We start from the raw sequence: 23,437 nt of genomic DNA on the forward strand, positions 1-23,437 counted from the left end.
TTCTCTGTTCGAAACTACTATTATTTTTGCCCAGCATTGTTAATCATTGGATTATATTGTCGTAACTATATTTAAAACCAACACAATTAAAGGTTAGCACCTTTCACAACACAATAATTCTTGTATTCTTCATGTGATTTCATTTTATCTACATACCAAGCTGACTTACTAAGTTTCATACTGGGGTTTGCCTTAACACGATCAACTTTCATAATTATTTTCATAATAACATATTTTTAGAATTATTATTTGAAGAGTATGAGTTTTTGAAACTCTCAATAAAATTGTATAGACAAGAAAACATTTAAGAGGGAAGCTATGAAACTTTTTGGAGACGGTCTTTGCAGTACAAACATTGTTTTTGAATGTTTTTTGGTTATATACACATTAAATGTTGCATTTAATCTTCGTCAGGAGAGGGGTGAGATCAATTGGGGGGAATATCATTTCATTATATGAGATTTGTCTCCTTGACAGCTGACAGCTGCGTGATCACGGCGCTCCGTAAATTGATGGCAAGAAAACGGGTCACATCATTTTCAAATATCACATGGCTAACAGATCACGGCACATCATCATTGCCAAAACCACACTTATAACTCATGATCTGTCAGGTGTAACAGGTCTATATGGAATTATATGGCGAGCGATATGGTGTTATAAAAATGATTTTATGCATATCGCGTAATATGTCTGCATCCCAAAGTGGTATTCTGTCATTATGACATTTAATTTGTATGTATTCTGTTATTTGTATGTCTAATTATTCAAATCTATACATAAATATTCAGTTACAGCTCTTTCAGTTTCGCATGTATGTGTACTTTTAGGGTTACAGCAATTAACGTTTTGTATGTCTAGCTGCGTACTCATCAGTGATCTGTAACTGTAACACGTTGCTGTAACCAGAAATCATAGTTTGAATATGGTTTGCGAGCTTCACGTGGTTCACTTCTATATCAGCCCTCGCGTACTTTTAAAGTTTTTTCTGTAGGTATAAATAAGATGTTTTCTATTAGGTGTAACATGTCTTGTATAATTTTCCCAGCACTTTTAACAGGATTTAATCAAATTTACTATAACTAACTTCCAATACAAAACCGATGGAGATCTATGATATCAGTCAAAACTTTGAGTGAGACAGAATGTTGAACTATAGGGCTCAATGAAACAATTGTTTCCATTTAAATTTGTATAAAAATTAGTTCTGGTTTTTGTCTATATTCCATGCATACACTCAGTATAATGTAAACAGTGTTTGAATGCAAAGACCGTACTATTTTCCATCAATGAATTGGCACTGTTAAGCTGGGTCCAGACATGTTCTTTTCTCCGTACCGTACCTCCGTTTCGTACCAGCGTCGCGATCCAAAAACTCTGGACGCATCATCTTTTGTCCGTACCGTACCTCCGTTTCGTATCCGCGTCGCGATCAAGAGCCCGTATCTCCGTAACGTTGCTGCGATCAACGCGTGTTCATTTCCTCCCACCATGTCGTCGACTGCGGAAGTGTTTGAGAATTTGACGATTGCTTGCGCGTCCTTCATTGTTATTCACAATAATATAACGAAAAAAAACAAAAAAGGCGACGTTGGTGGGAGTTAGAATTGTTCAAAAACAGAGAAAGATGTAAAACGCCGCGAACACGTCCAGACTGGTGCAGACCCGTACCGTATCGCCTTTGAACGGGTCGAAAAACCGACTCGCGATGGATCGGAGCGTACCTCTATCCGTATCGAGACGCCGTACCACCGTACCGTACCGAACGGGCGTCCAAACTAGCGTTCTTGATCGCGACGCTGATACGAAACGGAGGTACGGTACGGAGAAAAGAACATGTCTGGACCCAGCTTTAAGTAATTGAAATTTTTTATTTTGGCACTGTTTTATAAACTGTTGGAAGATGGATAGTATTATTTCATAAAGGTTTTCGCAAATAAAATGGAAGACGTTTATACACTTAAATAAAATCATGTTTATGAACGCAGCATTTTGTAGTAAGGTTATCATGAAGAGGTGTATATATCAAACAGTTTTTCATTCACTTTCCCAACATTTTCTTGCAATACATTGTACAAAAATACTTTTCCAAACTCCTCACAAACGTAATTCTCATATACCTACATAATAATCTTTTTCGAATATGATTTAATTTATTCAATAGGTGACTCGACAGATAAGAATCACCGATATTTACCCATAATATATTCAGACTAAAACTATACATTGGTAATTATGTTGTTACAATAATAATATGTTATTATAATATGACCCGTTTTCGTAATATATTGAAGTCGTTCTTAATTTACACATTTTATTCATGTAACGTGTGAATTGATGTTTGCAGTACCTACCCAATATAGATGTTGCTGCCAACCTTGCTCAGTTCTGTGATTGTTATTTAGTATTTGGAAACACAAATAAAGAATTTTTGCGGAGTAGGTTTCATTTAATTTTGGCAGTTTTCATTTTGAGAAATCCAAAAAACAAAATTGAAAAAAAATCACTACCGTAATTTCACATAACCATGGTCCAAAACCGATGTTTTAAACATTAGTGACATCTAGTGACCAGTTTATACAACTTCAACATTGATGTGGTAAAGCCGCCCTTGAGCCTGGTTTCAATCAAACGCTACGGTAATAATTCAAATTTTTCACTATTCTGACCTTACGCGCCGCATAATATTTGCACCACGTTTTTTATTAAGGCTGTAAATGACAGACCATACATAGATTTGAACATATTTGTTTACTTGTCAACGGTCAGTGTGGGTGACTTATTGCACATAATCTGGTCAGCTGTTAACTTCAACATTCTCCCAATTGATTTATTGAATGGAAATATTTGATCGACTATATTTGTGTTCTTACTTCATAGTCCAAAGTTGTTTTTTTTTTATAGGTTTTAACTCTATCTATATTCAAATATTTCTGCTATACATACTTATAATAATCCTTCTACAGACCTGATAATATCTGTAAAGAAAACCCTTTAAATGAACATTTTAGAAGCTATGTATGCTATCTTTTACCTAAATAAAAATGTTGTGTTCGTTTGTTCAAAATCTTCACCGATTGTTTTAAAATTTTGACACAACATTGCATTTGACTAAGCGTGTGTTTTTATCTACCCATATTATATAGATGTCACAGCGCCATCTGTTGGACGTAAAAGCAAAACGCGCTATTATATCTCTATCGGCACAGACAGACTGCGCCACAGCAACGCGTGTACCGACCAACCGTGTAATGACCATAGTTGTGTGGAATTACGGAATTATAAAAGGTGTGATTGGCAGTGTCACAACAAACAGGTCAACTTAGAAGCAAGAGATTGTGGTATGTATTGTGAGGATTTCTGTGACTCACTATAAGAGAAGCTTGGAAGTGTTTTGGACATAATTTTGGTACATAACCTACAAAACCTAATACAATAATATAGACTCTGTGTGACTGAAGAATAATATGATAACTTTAGTAGTTTCCGGACATAAATTTGGTAAATAACCTACATTTAACATAAAACTATGACTGTATGACTGAAGAACAACAATACAAGTTTGGCAGTGTTTGGTACGTATCACACTCGCGCTTACACTATATATTATAACCTACGAGTATCATAAAACCAAGTGACCGCATTGCGAAGACCTTCAGCTTCAGTATGTAGGAGGGGCCCAATGAGACCCCCAAGGCCGCGGCCCCCGTTCCTACACAACGCAGTAGTGCAGGTAGTGGGGAGCTGCGGGCAGAGAGCTCTGTTAAATGATGCTCTCCCGGTTGCGCTCGTTCTCCTCCAAGGAACTAGCCGAGCTGGCACCGCAGATCTGCATCTCAATCTCTGCCAGTCTGAAACATATAGTCAATCATGTTACTGTATGTCGACTGTATGACGTCTTGCTCCCCCCCAATTATGTCATTTGTCATTTGCGTTAGGTACTGACTTTGCACGTACACACACTAATATAATCTATACTTACCTAAAATGGAAAAAGAATATGAGTGCTCGAACTAATACAAATCCTTTGAACGATTATACTCGTAGAAAATAGATATCGTAGGCTGCACAAAGTATGAAGAACTAAAGACAACCAGTATCGTTTAACTCTCATCTATGGAAGTATCCAATTATTTTGACAGGATAAGTATATAATTATTTATGTACTAGCGCGGAAACGTGAAAAATCACTATTATAATTCCAATTTTGAAAAGGACAATTAAAAAAAAAATTAATTATTGAGGTAGGTACTTTATCGCTTGTATGAATTTGTTCAAACAAACAGCTTCTATAATCGAGTTAATAGAAAAAGTGGCTACTCGGCTGGCAAGAAAAAGACAGCAGCTACAATCCTTGATTCAATTGCCTTCACTCATTCATTCATTCATGGGCCGCACAATGCACTTTATTCGCTTCCATCTATCAAATACACAATTAAGCAGACAAAAGGGCAACATAAAGCAGAAGAAATCAATTATTGTGACTATAATAGTGTATTTGGACCATCAATCCATCAAAGGATCCGCCCTTTTGACAGCATCACTGTTTCCTCTACTGTTATTATTATTATCGTTTGCATTCTATTTGGGAGGCGGTTTTGGGTACCACCTCCCCAGGAACCATTTATTTAATAAGGTGTTTTATCAGGTGAGGTGTATTCACTGTTCAGGATGTGCCTGCCCAACCAGCTGCGTCGCGTGCCAGATCGGGAAAGGCTGGTTTGGGGAGTCTCTTTGACCTCTCTACCTGTACTCTCGACCTATTGTCTTGCACCGCAGTGGAAGGGATATGATGTCCATCACTCCTGGACAAACTGATCCCTAGATTCTTACCCTACCTTCATATCTTTTACCTTCTCAGAACTCCCTCTCCTTCCTTTCCATAAAAATAAAAAATATTTTCAGACCCAAGCAATAAAAATACTTGAATGAATCACGAATCACCGCATACATTACTTTGACTCTTTGCCGCAAATGCACTCAGCTACCTTAGAAATAAATATTCTTCGTTCCTTCTCGATGCTTGCTGCGATCTGGGTTGAAGAGACCCATGTTGTTAGAGGGAGGAAATAAATAGCCCGGCAAATAATTTCACAGCAGAGCAAGAACGAGTAGTATAAGCAACCCATTCTCATGTGACGAATTTCTGCCGTGTACAAATTACATCCAAGAGATCAATGACACTGGTTCTTCAGAGAATCTTCTAGTAGAACAGAATGTGACGTCTGTGCTCTGATGACATTTTTTTAAAGAATTCAAGTTTAACATTGTCATCAAATAATCATTCAGCGCCACTTTCTTTTTTTTGACAGTCGAAAGGTCCCCGTTAAATACTGACTCTAAGGACGTGTTGTTCTACAAAATTTGAACAATTCATCAATTTTAAAATAATAAAATTCAAGTTCTGTTAGTATTTCATCATTCTTCGGTTGTTTTACAGTTCTTGTATATTAACGGAACTTGAATAGGACTTTCACGGAACATGAATATCTTTGAAATTTTATGAATTGTTCAAATTCTGTGAAACAACCCGTCCCAAGTCCGTTTCAGTTTTTGAACAAATTGTGATCAGCAGAAGATGATAACTATCATATTGCTAAACTTATCAGCTAATTACAATTTTATAGAAAGCTGAAACCCATCTAAAATTGGCATTCAATGGAGACCATTTGGCCATTACTAGTGTAGGTACTGACCTATGCTCCACCTCCCACTGCTGCTGGTTCAGTTTGACAGACATGGCGGCGTTCTCCGTCTCCACCGTGCGCAGGCGCTCCCTCAGCCTCTTAATCTCTCCCTCCAGCGCCTCGTGCGACCCCAACAGCGGGGTCTCACCCGAACCCGTCAGGTGGTACATTGAATCGCCCTGCGCTGAAAAGTTCCCTGCAAATGGAAAAAAGTGTTGGAGATACATTGTAACCTAAAAAAATATCAATATTTATAAAGTTTTCATGATTCCACATAGAAACACCACCAAAGCGACACAGAGTCTAAAAATCCTTTTTTATGAAATTCGATAGAGAAAAAAATTCTGCCCGTCTGTATACTTAGTTCATAATACTACCACTAAATATCGCGCACAGCGGCAAATAAGCAATACCACACAACCGACATCGGTTATATTTTAAGGGTAAACTTGAAATTATTCTTAAACTGCACGGTTCATAGATGGCAATAATTTAATTATTTAAGGATACAAAGACAAAATTGTATCAGTGATTCAATCCAATATTGAATTTGTATGCCTTTCTTTAAAAAAAATAGTTTTTATACAGACAAAACTGTTCATTCATATCCTGTATGTACAGACGCGAGCAAATTGTTCATTCATATCCTGTATGTACAGACGCGAACAATCTGTTCATTCATATCCTGTATGTACAGACGCGAACAAACTGTTGATTCATATCCTGTATGTACAGACGCGAACAAACTGTTCATTCATATCCTGTATGTACAGTCGCAAACAAACAATATTCATCATAATATTTTAACGCATCTTGCAAAAAGTGTTTTTTCTAATATAATTAAATTATGAACGAGGAGTTTATGAATAATTCTGTGATTACCCATGAAATACCGCCTTCAATACTCCTGCCACAAAATAATTTACGTGCCAGGAAAAGTTGATAATTTTTGTCACTCCGGCGCAATTAGGTTTTTGGCGTTTGGACGGTATTGTTTATTCGTTGACGTTATGCAATATTTAATGTTTTTTTTTCAGATAGAATACCATAAAGATGGTGTCAGGTAATTAAATCATAACGTTCTTACATTTACAACAGAAGGAATAGGTTGGTACTAAACATGAAAAATGTAGAAGTTACTTTTTTGAGAATGTTTTATACAGGGTGTATCGGCACGTACCCGACAAACTTTAACCAGCTATTCCTTAGCATATTTGGAGTAAAAAATCTTATGTGCACTTTGCCGTCCGGTAACGTTTTTTTTTAATAAAAAATTTATTATTCATATTTTCACCACATGTCACCACTGTTTTATCCTTTGACAAAGTTTGAAAACCCATCTGGCAAATATTTTATTCGAATTCCGTTGAATAATGCACGTGTGTACCTATATTGGCGCACGTTTACAGTCACAACGAAATAGCACGGCACCATTCGTCTCATTTTTAACTATTATTATTTAGTGTGTGCGAAAGAGCGAAGACGCTTTTTGACATACTTGCTTATAACAGCTGTTGAACACGAAACGCATGCCAATGACAGTGATGTAGTGTGGAAATTTAAAAAAAAATTGTTTTTAATTGAAAAAAAAATGCTACCGGACAGCAAAGTGCCCATAACATTTTTTACTCCAAATGTGCTAAGGAATAGCTGGTTAAAGTTTGTCGGGTTAGTGCCGATACACCCTGTATATATTTTGAAATGACTTACCCCTTTCATTATGTTATGTACTTTGTATGTGTAATACGTGCATGCAAATTATTTAGTTTCAAAGCGCTAGGTATCTTTGTTATTTTAATCTATGTAAGAATAAACATTTTAAACTTCTAAGCGCCACAAGATCAATGCCGGTACCAACATATTTCTTAAACCAGGTTGATACCAGAGAAGATAGGTTCTGTGCAGAAAATAATATTTTCGTCAACCCTGAAATTTTTTACTATTTATATTATCATTGCTTTTTTATTAAAAAGAAGACAGCGTGGAGAGGAAGGACATTTTTAAAACATTAATCCACACAGGGGGCATGAGGAAAATAATTTCCATCAGGATCTTTCTCTACTAACTGGGTAATTGAAATGTTCAATGAATATCATGTATAATATATGTATAATCGTGTATTTACTTTATATATACAAATAAAAAAAATCTTTGGGGATGCTGTGTGGAGAGTCTTTTTGATGAAAGGAAGGAGTGAATATGGGCATTTAAGAGATCTGAGGGGAACGGTAGGTAGAGACAGTGAAAGATATTCTTGTAGATATCATTGTGGCTTTATTACATAGACAGTATTGGTGTATGCATCAGGTTGGGATGCATGGCACAGTGTAGGTCGCGCGAGGTGTCACCAGGCTAAATAGTGGGTGAGTACCAATGCACTGAGTGAATTAGGTGGACTAGAGTAGCTGGCGACAGACGCGGCATTATGTAAGCATACACCTTGGTGGAGCCGCCCGGACGGTTCTAGAAGCTGCGGGAATGTCAGCGAGTTCTCGCTGCCAATCTCGAAGACTCGCTCTACACTCTCGGCTAATTTAATTTTTTAATTTTTACTAATGACGATAAGATACATATGTAGTATAAAAAATATACTACAATATAATGTAAACTATGAATTCACTAGGGATTCATATTCCGAGGCGGACTGTAGGTTGTTGTGTTGGTGTTAAATCATAATTCTTATAGTTTCCTCATCTTCATGTTTGTTGACTGTGGTTGTTGATTTTCTCATCTTTATATTTGTTGACTGTTGGTTGTCATGTTGCTGTTAAAATAATTTTTATGATTTTCTTATCTTCATGAATTGGTGCACATTTAACGAGACTCTTCGATGTGCAACAAAAACAGCGTCGGTGACAGCACAGATCCTTGTGGCACTCCCACATTGATTTGGTACTGAGAGGAAGAAGATCCGTCAACTACGGTTTGATTTGTTCTTCCTTTCAGAAAGTATGTTGTTTTTAAACTTGTTTATATCGATGGTATTTTTCATTTCAATTGAAATTACAAAATTTGAGATTAGAAAAGAGTGGGGTGGACCCTGAGAAAACTGTATCTTACAAAACCATCATACAGTGACGGCAATGACGATTTGGCATTTTGCAGAGCAGGCAATATAATAGCAAAGCGACCTACTTTATTTAAATTACTTCAATATAAGGATAATTTTATCAGAACTGAGCGTACCAACATGAAAACTAGTATCTGACCTATATCACAACATCGACACTATTAATATAACAAATCGACCTACATTTCTTATACAAACCCTCACCAGGTCTCGGTGGGTGTCCCGCGCTGTGATGGGAGGGAGCCCGCGAGCGGCCGCCCGATGATCGCGCAGAGGATGCGGCGGATAGGGGGGAGCCAGGGCTCCGTGCCCCTGAGGGGGCCGCGGGCACGGGGGGCCCAGCGGGGCACATCATCGACACGAGCACGCTGGACACGGGACGGCGAGGAGGACTGCCGGCGTCACTAGGAAACCCAAGATACCTTAATGTCAAATAATGCAAGTTAAAAGAAACTACATATAATATTATTGTGTGTTTCCTGAATTATTTGTCATTTTGGTCTCTGTTGATTAGAACTTATAAATATTTTTTTATGGCATCCCAGAGGGATCGATTATGACACCATTGTTATTTTATTTTAACAATATTAATATTTTGAATTTGTGTGAATACCCCACAAGAGTCCCAACTGCTCTGAACTGTCTGGAGTAAGCGAGACTATGGCATCCCCAATCGGAGTACGTTGTAAGGCTGACGGTAGTGGGGTGGGGAAGAAGATGGAGAATAGGAAGGTGTAGAAGTACCTGGCTTTTCAGATCATGGCTAAAGCAATTTCAAGCAATGTTCCTGTGGTACTGAGATTTTCTTCTACTCTGGAACATGTCAGCATACTACATACATGGAGACAACACCCCTCTGAGGCATGGAAAATTCAATACCTTGGAGCAGCAACTAGAAGGTTTCATTTAGGGTAAGAATTACCTTATCTAATTTAATGTTTCAAAGATAGAGTGGGTTTGAAGCAAAATCTCTTTTAAATTAAGCAATCTTCCCAACAAACCTTTCAGGGATAATGTAACCTTATATTATGGCCAGCTCCGGCATGAGAGTTCATTGTGTTAAATTAACCTCTCAGAAGCTGGGAGTTCTTTAGAAGAGTTTGCAGGTACTATTATATTTATATTAAAATGGTAAACTAATATAACTGTTCATATTGGAAGCCATTTCAGGGTATCTAGCACGGTCGATCGATAAAAATTATATCGATTACGTCAGTAACTTGTTATCTTTCCATATTTGTAATAAGCATTTACTTTGTGGCTCGTCATAATTTACAATAAAATATATAAATTTGTTTTAGACCAATTTAATTTTAATTGTACTCTACCGGTTTCAAAAGCACCCTTCCTTCGTCAGGAGAATATTAAAACTTCTAAACGTTTTAATATTCTCCTGAAGGAAGGGTACTTCCGAAACCGGTAGAGTACAATTAAAATTAAAGTGGTCTAAAACGAATTTATATCTTTTATTGTTGTTTGCAGTGGCGGTTCTTCCCTTAGGTCAATTGGTGTTTGACCCCCCAAAATTATAAGACAACAATAATAATCAATTATGTGCATCAAAACAACTGGTCTAATTCTTATTTTATTTAAAATGTAACGCGAAACAGCGGCGGCGGCGAGTGACTACCAGTGACATCTGTTGTCTCTAATAGAAGCTTTCATTCACAAGTCCACACGATTGGCCGGGTCAATTTAAAGAATGTCCTCTTTGGCATCTTCTGTCCCTATGCGCGCCATAGAATAAACGAGATGGCACTATATTTTTCGTCGAAGTAAAAATTAGGTACCGAAGAAAACTTAGGGACGTTTAGGTCATGACCGTGGGGGTGACAACACGATGAATATTATATGTTTTACAGAGATGGTGACATAAACAAATGTCGGTTTTTCATTTACACGCTTGTAGTGTGTGGAACGATGGTTGTTTTTCAATTGGATAGTTCGAGAAACGTTTGGAATAATTATTTATGTTATTATCGATTTAGAATGAAGCTGTAGAATGAAACAAAACAAAAAAAAGTAAAAGATCATTGTCAAATAGAATCAAACTCTTATTTTATTTACTTTAATGTTGTGCACAACTACATTAAAACTAAACATCTTAAAAATAATTTGCCGTAAGTAGGTACATGGATTGTGTATTTATTTCAATGGAAATATTATAACAAATTGATATAGATAATAATATATGGGCACACATTTTTTTCAAATGACCTACCACGACTGGATCCTTAGAGCCGCCTCTGGTTGTTTGTATGTTATCTTTCCGACTGCAGATTGCTAATGAATAAACAATAGTTCACAACAACTAAGTGTTCTTAATTTATTCAAGGTGAACTGTTATTTGTACGTTAGCGATCTGCAGTGGTGCATTTTCATGCAAAGTGTTTTTGGGTGTTGTGAAAATTTCCAGAACCATTATTTTGGTGAGATTGCTTTTTAAATTGGTACATCATTAACATCAGTGATTCATCAGTGATTGTGCTAAGTGCATTGTATCAAAACATGTCCTAGTTCTGTTACAACAACGATATAGAAAGATGGTTTTGTCTTTACCGATACCTGAACATCGAGTGCTCTCTGTAGGAGGGTCCAGGAGCCACCAACATTTCCTCCAGGGGTACTCGACCCAAAGACTCCACCAGCCCTGGGGTGGACTGACAGCGACCCATCGCGACTAGAATTATAAGATGGAAAACACAAAAACAATGATCAGTGTTAAGGTTTCTATTACAACCGGGGAGCAAACATAGCTATCTTTCCTTCCACGGGCTTTTAAATGCATGTTTAACCCCTCCAGCTTTTGAGGGTCATATACGACCAGGCGTCTAAAATTAAGTAAAAATGTTGTTAGCGTTTTTGACAACATTTTTGACGTTTGATATTAAAATGTTATTATTTAGAAATAGAATAGTGTTTATTTTAAATGCATAGACCGGAAAGATAATTTTATCTAGTTTCCAAAACACATTTTTTTTACGAAAAATAAGATGGACATAGTGCATTTAAAATACAAAGAAAAACATTGCAAACTGAACAAATGTGATGAATGTACGGAAGGGTTAACCCATTCAGCTCCCTTGTGCATAATTATGCACACTTATTTCAAAGATGTTTTGATGTATTTTATATCTTTGTATCATATGAGTCATTGAAATGTTGAAAATAATGTTTCTTTTAAATAGTGCGACAGAACAGTTTGATAGGTGTACTGGACATCTATGCCAGTGACATCGACTGTAAATGCCGGTTTCCTCTCGGGAGTACCTTGGGTAAAGATTTGAAATGAAACACAACTTGCGAATATCGTCGGACAACTACATAACTGGTTGTGCCAGTTGTTTGCATATTTATCGAGTTCAAATCCAACACGTGTTAATGTACAGCAATTATATTACTCATCTCTAAACAGGATGCATGAGAGCATTAAGGAACCAAGTAAAATAACCAAATTTTAATTACTACGGTTAAATCCCATTTGACACATGATACGTGTCCAGTGATAAGCTTCAAAGGGGATTCTGCGTCGTTAAATGCATGATAACAGTAAATATTCATTTCCTTAATTATTTTAATAATTATGTACATCCCCCTGCTGTCCGGTACAATAGGAGTGCGGTAAGTAGATTTCGTCTTTATTAAAATTTTATAAGCGGAGACGGTTTACATGTAGTTCCCATGAGCACTTAGGCCATAGGCCCATAGTGCTATCTCCCATTTTACCTCAATCTTTTAACAACAACCCAGTCAGTACCCAAAATAAAATTCACCAGGGTTGTCATTGGGTATGTGGCTATGTCTTCTGGTTCTACTGTGTCTCCCCAGGTATCTGAGCCTAGTTCCCACCAGGGCAAGACATTGGAACCATAGGTGAAATGGAGTCTCTTCATCCTCTTCACATTTCCTGCATCTATTGGTGTTTTCCACTCCCAATATCTGCATGTGTCTCCTGAGATGGCAGTGTCCCGTTTAATAGTCCTACCAGTTCCCTCAGCGAGTTTCTGTCCATATCGAGTAGTTTCACGGTTCGTCTAGGGTCTGGTCCTTTTATGAGTACTTTGGATTGTCTCATTCCAGGTGCCCTCTCCCATTCTTTGCGGTGCTGGGATTTGACCCATCTATCAATATGTAATTTTACCTAATACAAATATACCATACATTTAAATATGATTTAAGGTTTTCACTACCAAAGGTATTTTTGTTATTTGTTTTTGGGGTTTTATGCCATGTTGCGCTAAATCCTTCTTTAGCCAACGTTTTGGACAACGTTTCAGTGTCCGAAACGTTGGCTAAAGAAGGAATTAGCGCAACACGGCATAAAACCCCAAAAACGAATAACAAAAATACCATACATTTGATTTAAAAAATATTCAATTTTGTTGAGCTGAGAGTTTGGCCTCAAATCTAAAATTAAAATTAAAATTAGTTAAAATATTTTAATGAAAAGGTGCTGTTTTTATTAATCTTAAACATAAATAACTTACATCCATAGGGATTGCTTTAAAAATATATACATTATCGTTACAAATTCGTCAGAATTCAATGTGATCCTCTAATAAACCTCCGTTATTAGAGTCTTGTGTCACCTTAATTATTTGTGTAACCGTTCACTGAAAAAGTATTATCTGTCTTGACCATAAATATTTCATGAACACCACGGTATGCTCAAAAGAATTCATAATCTGTTTTCGTAGATTGCTCTAATTTAATTCTTTTAGGTAAAAAAAACTTGACGCTTTAAAATACAAGGATAAATTATTTTTTTGCACCCGTGCATAAGCAATACGAATACATACTTTTGTCCGTATACAAACTCAATTCTTTCAAGAATGGCAAACAAATGCAATATTGGATTGAATCACCGATACAATATCGTTTCCGCATAACGTTCTTGAAAGAATTGAGTTTGAATATCGACAAAACTATTTATTCATATTCATATTTCGTGTGTGCGTAAACAAGTAATTATTAAGCATAACTTGAACAAGTGCTAAAATAAAATTTCACAATGTGCTTTGAAATAAGTATGCATAATTATGCATAAGGGGCACAGACATAGGAATTAATAGACGAGAAGATAATGGCGAGGGGTAAAATCAACTGTTGAAGAACGAAGGGAGTAAGGCTGACTGTGATTCGTCAATAAATCAATCTGACAGTAAATAGGCATCTCGCATTATAATATCACCATTTAGTTCTTAAAAGTAAAATCTGCTTTTGAATGAATAGACATTTCTACATGGGAGCGCAAATTACTCGCCACGTTATGAACTAATTTGCGAAGTCCAAATTCGGCAAAGTAAGTAAGCTTCTATTTTCAGAGTCGTAGTTAGTTTCAGAGTATTTAGTTAAGACACTTTTACAAATGTCTCATAATTTACTTACCCCAGTAAACAACGATGAGCACACTTGAGAATCGCTACATTGTGATGTGATAGTATATGTTTCTAAAACTGATCCATATAATACGGTGTGAATAAGCTTAAAATAAAGTAAAATAATGCTTACTTATGGAATGTAATACGACAATTGGGTTTATTCTCTTTTTCACATCTATTTTTACAAGTTTTCATATCACAAGTCAACATTTTGCCGTGTTATTTCGTAAAATGAACCGATGATGCCTCGACCATAGTTCGCACAAGAATGATGACGTCACGTTTTCAAATTTCACTTGAGGCCATATGCGAGCCCAGCCGGCTCAATGGAACCGGTATGGGGAGTGGGGATAATACGCTTTTCATCACTTAGGGCAGGTCTACTAATATTCATATGTCTATGATAAGGGGTCTTAATGGGTTAACCCTTCGGTACTTTCAACAATTTTGTCCAGTTTGCAACGTTTTCTGTGTATTTAAAATGTGCTATTTAAATCTTATTTTTCAATTTTCCGTAAAAACAAATACTCCCTTAGAAACTAGATAAAATTATCTTTCCGATGAACGTTTTTAAAATAAATATTGATATTTCAAAATAATAAAATTTTAATATCAAACGTGAAATATGTTATTAAAAACGCTAATCACATTTTTATTTAATCTTTAACTCCAATCGTAGAATAATTGAGAGAACTCGATATTTCGAAAACACAATACTTTTGGATGGTAAATTTGTAAGAAAACTGTATATTCACTTTTATATCGTTCATATAATAAAAAAAGAAATCAATTTTAAAGTTAAACTGTTTGTTACATTTAGATAGCGGTGCGAAATATGAATTATTCATTTTGGCTATTTTTAGGATTTTATTAATGGCATGCAGTATTGAAAGAATTATTATTTCGCTTTCTAACGTCAAAAGAAAAACATAAAAATACTTAAAAAATATGAACGCTCGGTCATATATGACCCTGAAATGCTGGAGGAGTTAAACTAAAATAAAATAATTCAATCACCGCCATCTATGATGAGCAGATTGTGAATTCTTTGTATACTCTTAAAGTACATTCAATTATTTAAAATATTTAATATAAAATCAAGGTCGACGTGAATCATTATATATAAGCCATTGCTGACCACATTAAAAAAAATATCATCTAATGTTGAATCCGAAGAAGTAAAATCAGAATCAGTTGATCAATAAAAAAAATCGATTGAAAAATGATACCTCAACAAACTAATGCCTACATAACAATATACTCTCAGCCATTGCTTACTACTTATGAGAATATTACTCAAAGTTTAAAATTTTAGTGATTACTATCTCTATATGTAAGTATTGTGTAAACACTACTAAAATTCAGTGAGATTGCTGAGGAAATAAATTTTATTAATCTAGATACTTTAAAAAATGTGGGGAAATAATATTTCCACCTACAGTTATAATAATAATGCTTCAGTAATCTTTTATCTAAACACAAATGCACACGCAATAATATTACATCTAATTACTACACGCTTGCGTTATCAACTCGCTACAAAATGCTCGGCCAACACGTCCTTCAAATACAAATCTTTCACTACAAATTTCCAACACGTTCTTCATTATTAATTATTTACAGGATAAAATAGATCAGTGACAAAACATTACGTGATACAAACTTAGATTATGTTAGGTTAGTTTTGTTGATTGTTTGTTTTTTTTCTTCTATGTTTGTTTTGTCATGGAACCATTAATTCAATCCGCTACAAAATGCCTATGCGTCCTTCATTATTAACTCCCATTCACTTCGAGATGTCCACGCGTTCTTTATCTTACCTTTCTCTAGCGGCGCTTTCTTGTATTTTTCCAGTCTCTTCACCGCGATGGCCTCCAGCCTCACCCTTGCAGCCGGGTACTCCTTCAACACGTCCCACATGTCCTTCTTGCTCAGGACGAAGAGGTCGGAATAGCCCACTGATCGGACAGAGGCCGTCCTTCTGTTGCCTGGAAATCCCGATTGAAGGACAACATGTTAGAAATGGCAAACGATGTTGGACAGGTTCAGGAACACTTTTAGACTGACTATTTACTCATAAATTAATAAACTTTTACCATTCAACTAGTAAAAAAGTTGAATAATTACAGCTAAATTCAAATATTTTTTAAATGATCAAACTACGTTAATTTACTTATTTTTGATTTTAATTGAACATTTCACAAACTAAATAATATGTTTTATCTTTATTAAATGTTGCCCAATTTATTTTGCCAGTAATAATCGCAATGCAAAAATTAACCACCCTTTTTTATTTGATAAGTCAATTATTTAAGTTTAGTTAAAAAAAAATTAAATAGGCTTAGAGGGCATTCAACCATCCTCTTGATAACTTATCCGTAAGATATCTTTTAATAGTAAATATACAAATAAATTCTCGCAATAGGTGACAACTTGGTTTACTTATCCAATATATAGTCACAATTCAGTACAGTAAACTCGGATTTTATATACAAATAAATCTTATTCGGAAAATATACTTTATCCTACGGATAAGCTATCAAGAGGATGGTGAAATGGCAAGCGATGTAACAAACCTTAACAATAAAGTTTACGTATTTTGAATTTAATGATAAATTCTAATTGAAAATATAAAAGATTTCGCTCCTTCGTCTAAAAGTGTTCCTGTAGATAGTGACTACTAATTTTCGTATATATATATATATACACAAAGAAAAATTTAACATTCCATAGGATATAAGCCACCTACTTTAGTTCCATTCCTTAAAGACAAATTAAGTAGCGAACTACAAATAAGGGGAGGGAATACAATCTGTGCAAAGGAGAATAATTATGAAAACATACATTTTGTTTCATGTCACTTTACCATCGTTAATGTATAAATAATTATCTAAGGATGTCAGAAAAATGTTACACTTATTTATTGATAAAATTAAGGAAATAAATAATATATATAAGGTGGGGCAAAAGTGACGTGATACTGTGAATTTGGCATAATTTTTGCAAATGGCGTCAAATGAACTGTGTTTTGATATTTATTCTGTAGATAGATAGAGAATTAGTTGACAACAAGCAATGGAGTGATACACACCTAAAGAAGGCGGAATTATTGTTACTGCTTATTTGACCAATTTCCTGCCTTTTGTTTTAACGCAGGTGGGGCAAAAGTAATGTCATAATGTGAATTGGATGCCATTTTGTTAAAAATAAAAATGGCTTTGTTTTCATGGAAAGTTCATTTGAAGTTTTGCACATAACACAAAGCCAAACGAACAAAATTTTCACGCGAGTTAAAACAACAGACCGGAAATTGGTCAAATAAGCAGTAACAATAATTTCGCGTTCTTCAGGTGTATATTGCTCCATTGCTTGTTGTCAACTAATTCTATACCAGTCTACGACATAAATGTCAAAGAACAATGACATTTGACGCGATTCTTTTTTTTTTTTTTTTTAATTTTTTTTTTCATACATGTATTAAAAATTAAAAATGTTTATATATATTATTTGTAGAACCTACAGACAAGCCGTCATGTGTGACAGCTTTGTGGGACTGCATAAAACTTGTATCTTTAAAAATTTATAATAAAAAAAAAAAAAAATAATAAATAAAAAATAAAAAAAATGATGGCTGATTCATATTATGACATTGCTTTTGCCCCACCTTGTATATACTAGTTAGAGCTTATGAGAAATCCGTCGTAAGCCATCGTACAATCATAACAATGCATTGTGCTTAACAGTGAAAATTCACAAATTAATTTTGACGATTCAGAAATAACGCCTTCGTCAAGTTCTTCAGTGGGAATTTGATTAAAAACATTGATTGAGACATCCAAATTGATAAACTTGCTCTAACTTGAAATCTGGATATCATTTCGAAGAGCTAGAGGCAAACTACGTGACCACATTTTTGGCAGCAGGAGGATTCGAAAATGCTTCGAATAAACTACGACATCAGTCGTACATTGACCGCCGAAAAGCGCACCCATTGAAATAACCGGACCCATCGTGGAACTTTTCTACGCAGGATCTGAGTGTTCGTTTTTAAACAAACGCTATAAATGAGTGAGCGCAAATTATAACACATTTGTAAAAGTTGCACTAAATAACAAAATATTACATTTTTGGAAAAAGTCCGAACTTCTGTTTATACGATTTGGAAATTGTAGTTTTTTATGCAGCCAGCAATTTGTAAAACGGTCAAGAATTCGTAATCCCATTTTTCAGGGTTTTCCAATAAGAGGTGTTATTTTGATATTCAATCGTAAAAAATCTTGTTGAAAATAAACGTTGTCCAGATCAATACCATCCAATTTTGGCCATAAAATATCATTAATCATCTCTCGATAGCGCAATCCATTCACCGTAACTGTTGCTTCAGCCTCATTTTCGAAAAAGTAAGGTCCAATGACTCCGCCGGACCATAAATCGCAACAAACAGTCACACGTTGAGGATAGAGAGGCTTTTCAACAATATTTATTGGGTTTTCCGAGCCCCAGATGCGACAATTTTGCTAGTTGACGAAGCCAATGAGGTGGAAATGGGCCTCATCACTCAAAATGATTTGCATTTGATTCACTCAAGTGAATTTTAATTATTTCAATGCGTTGTTGAAGCGTATATCGTTCCATTTTTATTAATGGCGTAGTTTTTAATTGTCAAATGTTAAAAAATGACAGCTTCAAAAGTAACATCTACTGAAATAGCGGGCTATTCAAAATAACACCTCTTATTGAAAACCCTGTATTTATGAGGACTGAATGGGGATATTATAATACAAGTTCTTTCTAAGCTGTCAGATTAATTTACTGACATCACAGAAAGGGAGACAATCTGTGCAACTTGTTTTTTTCCCTTTTCCCTGATTGGCTGGTCTGTCAATTTGAATGGCTTCGGTTGAAAACTGTCAACATTCTAATGTTTTTTTTTAAGAAAATGTGAGCATGCGAATAATTATTTGGGAAGAATTTTACATAAACATGTTATTTTTCGATGGCTTACAACGCCCCTCTGCTGGAATCGAAAAAAAGTATTTTAAAAACTCTGTAACTTCAAGAAATTTGCATTCCTTAAACTTTACCTTAAAAACGTGTTAAAATTCGTGTAGAATCCAAATAGAATGAATCGTAAATAGAAAGTTGATTTAAAGTAGTGGAGACAAGTGACTAATACGGGATTTTTTTAAAAATAAGACCAAATTGAGAAGATTCGTTTTTAAAATAAGAACAAAGTCGACAAACAGTATAATAGTATACCATAAATACCCTGTGTAGATAACGTCAAGAATACATCATAGAAGAAAAACTCTTTTAAGGAACATGGGGCAAGCATCAATTTATTATTAAGCGTGGCAGCTTTTCGCCTTCCGATGGCATTATCAAACTGTGGTGAAGCCACTTACATACGGTTTTTTAATACATGCGAACTCTGACGAAGTTAAAAGGTACTATCCAACACTACTACCATTTTGACAAGATTAACAAACAAATTTAACAGGACTTTGCTACTCTTAGTTAATTACTTCTATCCTAATTGCAATAAAATACTTCACAAGATTGGTCTTATTTAAAAAGGGATAACATTCTCATTGCGTGTACTTACATTGTTACATAGAGGTAAAGATTGAAGATAGGAAATACACAAGTCTTATGTTCTAGTATAAGGTAACCATGCACGAAGAGGTCACGCCAAGGTTTTTAATGCAAAAGCTTCTCAAATCACTTTGGTTGGGTGGAAAGCAAAACTGAAACTCAAAAAAAAACAACACAAAAATAAATAAGTGTGGTTAGAATCACAGCCTGGGATATAATAATATTTAATTAATTATTTTACGAGATACAAAATAATTTTATTTCTAGTTGGGAATGTCAGTTGGGGTTTACATTATTAAAAATTTTCGAAAAGCGGGTTCATCTAATAGTTATATACCTAATCATAGAAAACAAATAAAGATTTTTTGGCTGCCGCATTTTAGTTCCCATTGTATTACTGATTTTAAAATAAAATAAAATTATACCGAGTTGATGCATACATTCGTTGTATTTTTACCACCTTAACATTTAAAAAAATCAAGAAATCTAGTAGTGCAGAGGTAAAGAATTCACATTTGAAGAAATCTGGTAGTGTGGAGATGAAGAATTCACATATGAAGAAATCTGGCAGTGTGGAGGTGAAGAATTCACATTTGAATAAATCTGGCAGTGAGGAGGTGAAGAATTCACATTTGAAGAAATCTGGTAGTGTCGAGGTGAAAAATTTCTTATATGAAGAAATCTGGCAGTGTAGAGGTTAGGAATTCAAATTTGAAGAAATCTGGTACCTAGTGTAAAGATGAAGAATTCACATTTGAAGAAATCTAATATTGTGGATCCGATTTTGAAAGGCAACGTAACAACGCTAATAATAACAATTGAAGGAATGTTATTGGAATATATGAATATCTGATTTTGGAATGACCAAGAGTATAGACCTACAAATAAAAATCATACCCTTTGTTGGATTACGAGTCAGAGAGAAGCAATCCCCGCTACCTATGAATACCTGTGGTTCCGATGCAAGTCTGAATGTCCCATACCAAAGCGAGAGCATTGCACAAGAAAGCGTACTAACAGCAGAAAGTCTTTAAATGCACGAGTTGGGACCCCGTACTCTTATAATTGAATAACATAGTTGGTATTGATCACAGGCAATTCTTTATCTGGCCAACGATACTTTAGATAACCATGAAACTCCACCGATTTTCGTCGAACAACTACATAGTCTAGCAAGATCGTAACAGAGCAAGAGGTGTTTTACAACTGACGGCGATTACTTCGAATTGAATAACTGAGCGAGGTCGTTAGAGAGCAACGGATCTATTTCAACAGAATGCGGGCGGCGACAGAACAACAAATTGACAGGTGTCAAATCCTAGCTTTCGTTTGTGCAGAACAAATCAAACCCACCAGCAACCAATATCATTGGTCATCACGAAATACCCTGGTTGAACTAAAAAAATTCATAACATTATATCAGAATGTTGTTTTTAAACGTGACTTTTCACTACTTTTAGACGACAATAAACGAACACACACGTTTTATCAATAAATTAATATAACATATTCAAGTCACATTCAAAATCAGTTGGTATGTATTGTGGAATTTAAAAGATACCAATAATACAAATATAAAACTAAAATAACTTTGGAAACCAAAAGCACTTCGAACTTATGCACCAATTCGTTATTTACGATAAAACTTTTTTTTCAGTCAAATTTTTCATGAACTCGATCATAAGTAATTTTTCTTCTTATATTCTTGGGACGTGCACAGATTTACATCCTCTGTGAATTACACGTCCTTATGAGAAATTTTATCCTTAAAACGAAGAAGGGCCCAAACAACGTTAAAACGATACTGTAATGTTACCGAACTTCGTGTAAACGTGTGAAAAGTGTTTTTTAATTTGCACGAAGTACGTTATTTCGCGAAGCACTTTACACATATTCAAAACATTTCAATTATATTACCAAATCATGTAAAGGAAAACTTCAAATATTTATAGTAAAAACATGTTTTTTATGAATACTACCGAACTTGCTTGTAATGAACAAATGAAAAAATCATGTCCTTGTTAATGTTTATTGTAAATTATCGACTTTTACATTTTTCGCGACTTGACGTTCTAATTTATGAAAAGTTTCGAATTTAGAATTATTTTTATGGTTTCAAAAGTTAAAGTTTTTTTTAAATAACAGATGGCGCCACTTCCGTTTACAATAATCCTAAAATGTACAGTCATTAAGATAATAATACAATAAGATATATTATATTAAATAATCGTTTTAAAAATTGCGGAATAACCCGACATAAGTTTAAAATTTAGCGAACACAAGCCAAGTGCACTTTTCTACTTTAAATCTTGGCCAGGTCATTGGGCTGAAATCCGATGCGAACATAGAGAACATAGTCGAAATTTCGTATTGGTCTTTGTGAATGTTGGCAGTGTTTCACTAGACAGTTGGCAATTCCATGAAACTGTGAGCTTTTCTACGGACAAAAGCATGTTTGGAGATTTTTGCACGTTACAACCATGTTATCGTTATAAGCGTTTTCATTATAACCAAGTTCGACTGTATTATTTATCTTCCGTATAATATGCTTACTCTTCAAGTAACTGAAATAAAAGTTTTTTTCTGCACGAAATATATTATAAATATATAATAGAATCCAAAAGCAGCATTTAGAAGTAAGAAGATCACGCAAATAGTTGGGTAAGTCAATCAATTTTCGGATAAAAGGTTTCGAAGGAAAAATACGGTTTTATTAGAAAATTCAATTCAGAGGCAATAGAAAAGGGGTATATTATATAAGCAAGGATTAAATATCTACATAAACCAATTTATCTCGAAAATATCTGCCCGTAATAATTTTACGGAAAATAATATAGATGTAATTTAATAGATCAGTGAACTTAGATATAACTTTGATAAAATATTGAAATAACTTAATATATTTTTTATGTAGAGATAGGTACTTTATTATTTTTATTTTTAGTGCAGAAACAAACAGTACACAATTACATAGAGGAGAATAGTTACAACGTTATACAAGTTAGTACAATAATTGGTACCGATGTGGTATAATATACATTTCACTTAAGAGGAAGCTACAAGTCAAAAATGTGTATATTCTTGGTATAACTTATATTGTAGGTAATAGGCATTAAAATCGCTTGACAAACGGAGTCTAGAAACGTTCGAGTTCAAGCACAAAACTGGTTTTTATTTATTTTGTAAATAATTTTATAAGAAAGCAAAAAAGTTAATCAAATGAAACTGTCACAGATAATCTTAGCTATTATAATGTATTTTTTTAAAGTTTCCTTTACGCGTTCATACATTTCTATTGAAAAAATATTTTTTTAGTAGTTTACATTTATATTTTTTATTGAATAATTTATTATTTTATTTATATTCTACTCAAGCGAAACGATAGGAAAACCTTCAATTTATCAAAAGTATATTTTTCTATCTGTCTGTTTGTGCGCTTAGTTTTCACTATAATTTAGAGAATTTCTTCGGGAAAGTTTATATGTATAAAACATGCATATAAAATTTACATAAAATCTCACGTCAGCTAGGTTACGTATAAATCAAATATTTGGAGGGCAGATACATTCGAGTAAAATTGTATTTACAGAAAAATTGCATTCGTTTAAAAAGATCCAAGAAAAAAAATAGATTAAAAAAACTCAAAAAAATAAAGGAGTTTTAGTGTTGCAGAACTGAGAAGAAAAATAAGGTAAGTTCAAAAT

At 34.6% G+C, this 23,437-nt stretch overlaps 1 protein-coding gene across 1 annotated transcript in view; it reads right to left on the reverse strand.

Moving 5' to 3' along the window:
* Window positions 1-2,908: 2,908 nt before the first annotated feature.
* LOC149411121 (cyclic nucleotide-gated channel alpha-3) overlaps window positions 2,909-23,437 on the reverse strand; it is a 244,696-nt gene continuing 224,167 nt past the window's right edge. Inside the window, exons 9-13 of the mRNA XM_089647642.1 lie at window positions 15,959-16,126; window positions 11,323-11,437; window positions 8,941-9,161; window positions 5,697-5,883; window positions 2,909-3,851 (exon numbers count right to left, since the gene is read on the reverse strand). Coding sequence (XP_089503768.1) covers window positions 3,764-3,851; window positions 5,697-5,883; window positions 8,941-9,161; window positions 11,323-11,437; window positions 15,959-16,126 — 779 coding nt within the window. The 3' untranslated portion in view covers window positions 2,909-3,763. The remainder of the gene's footprint in view (window positions 3,852-5,696; window positions 5,884-8,940; window positions 9,162-11,322; window positions 11,438-15,958; window positions 16,127-23,437) is intronic.

This window comes from Hesperophylax consimilis, chromosome 26, assembly GCF_061612785.1.
Source record: "Hesperophylax consimilis isolate HC1 chromosome 26, BYU_Hcon_1.0, whole genome shotgun sequence".
Classification (NCBI taxonomy): Eukaryota; Metazoa; Arthropoda; class Insecta; order Trichoptera; family Limnephilidae; genus Hesperophylax; species Hesperophylax consimilis.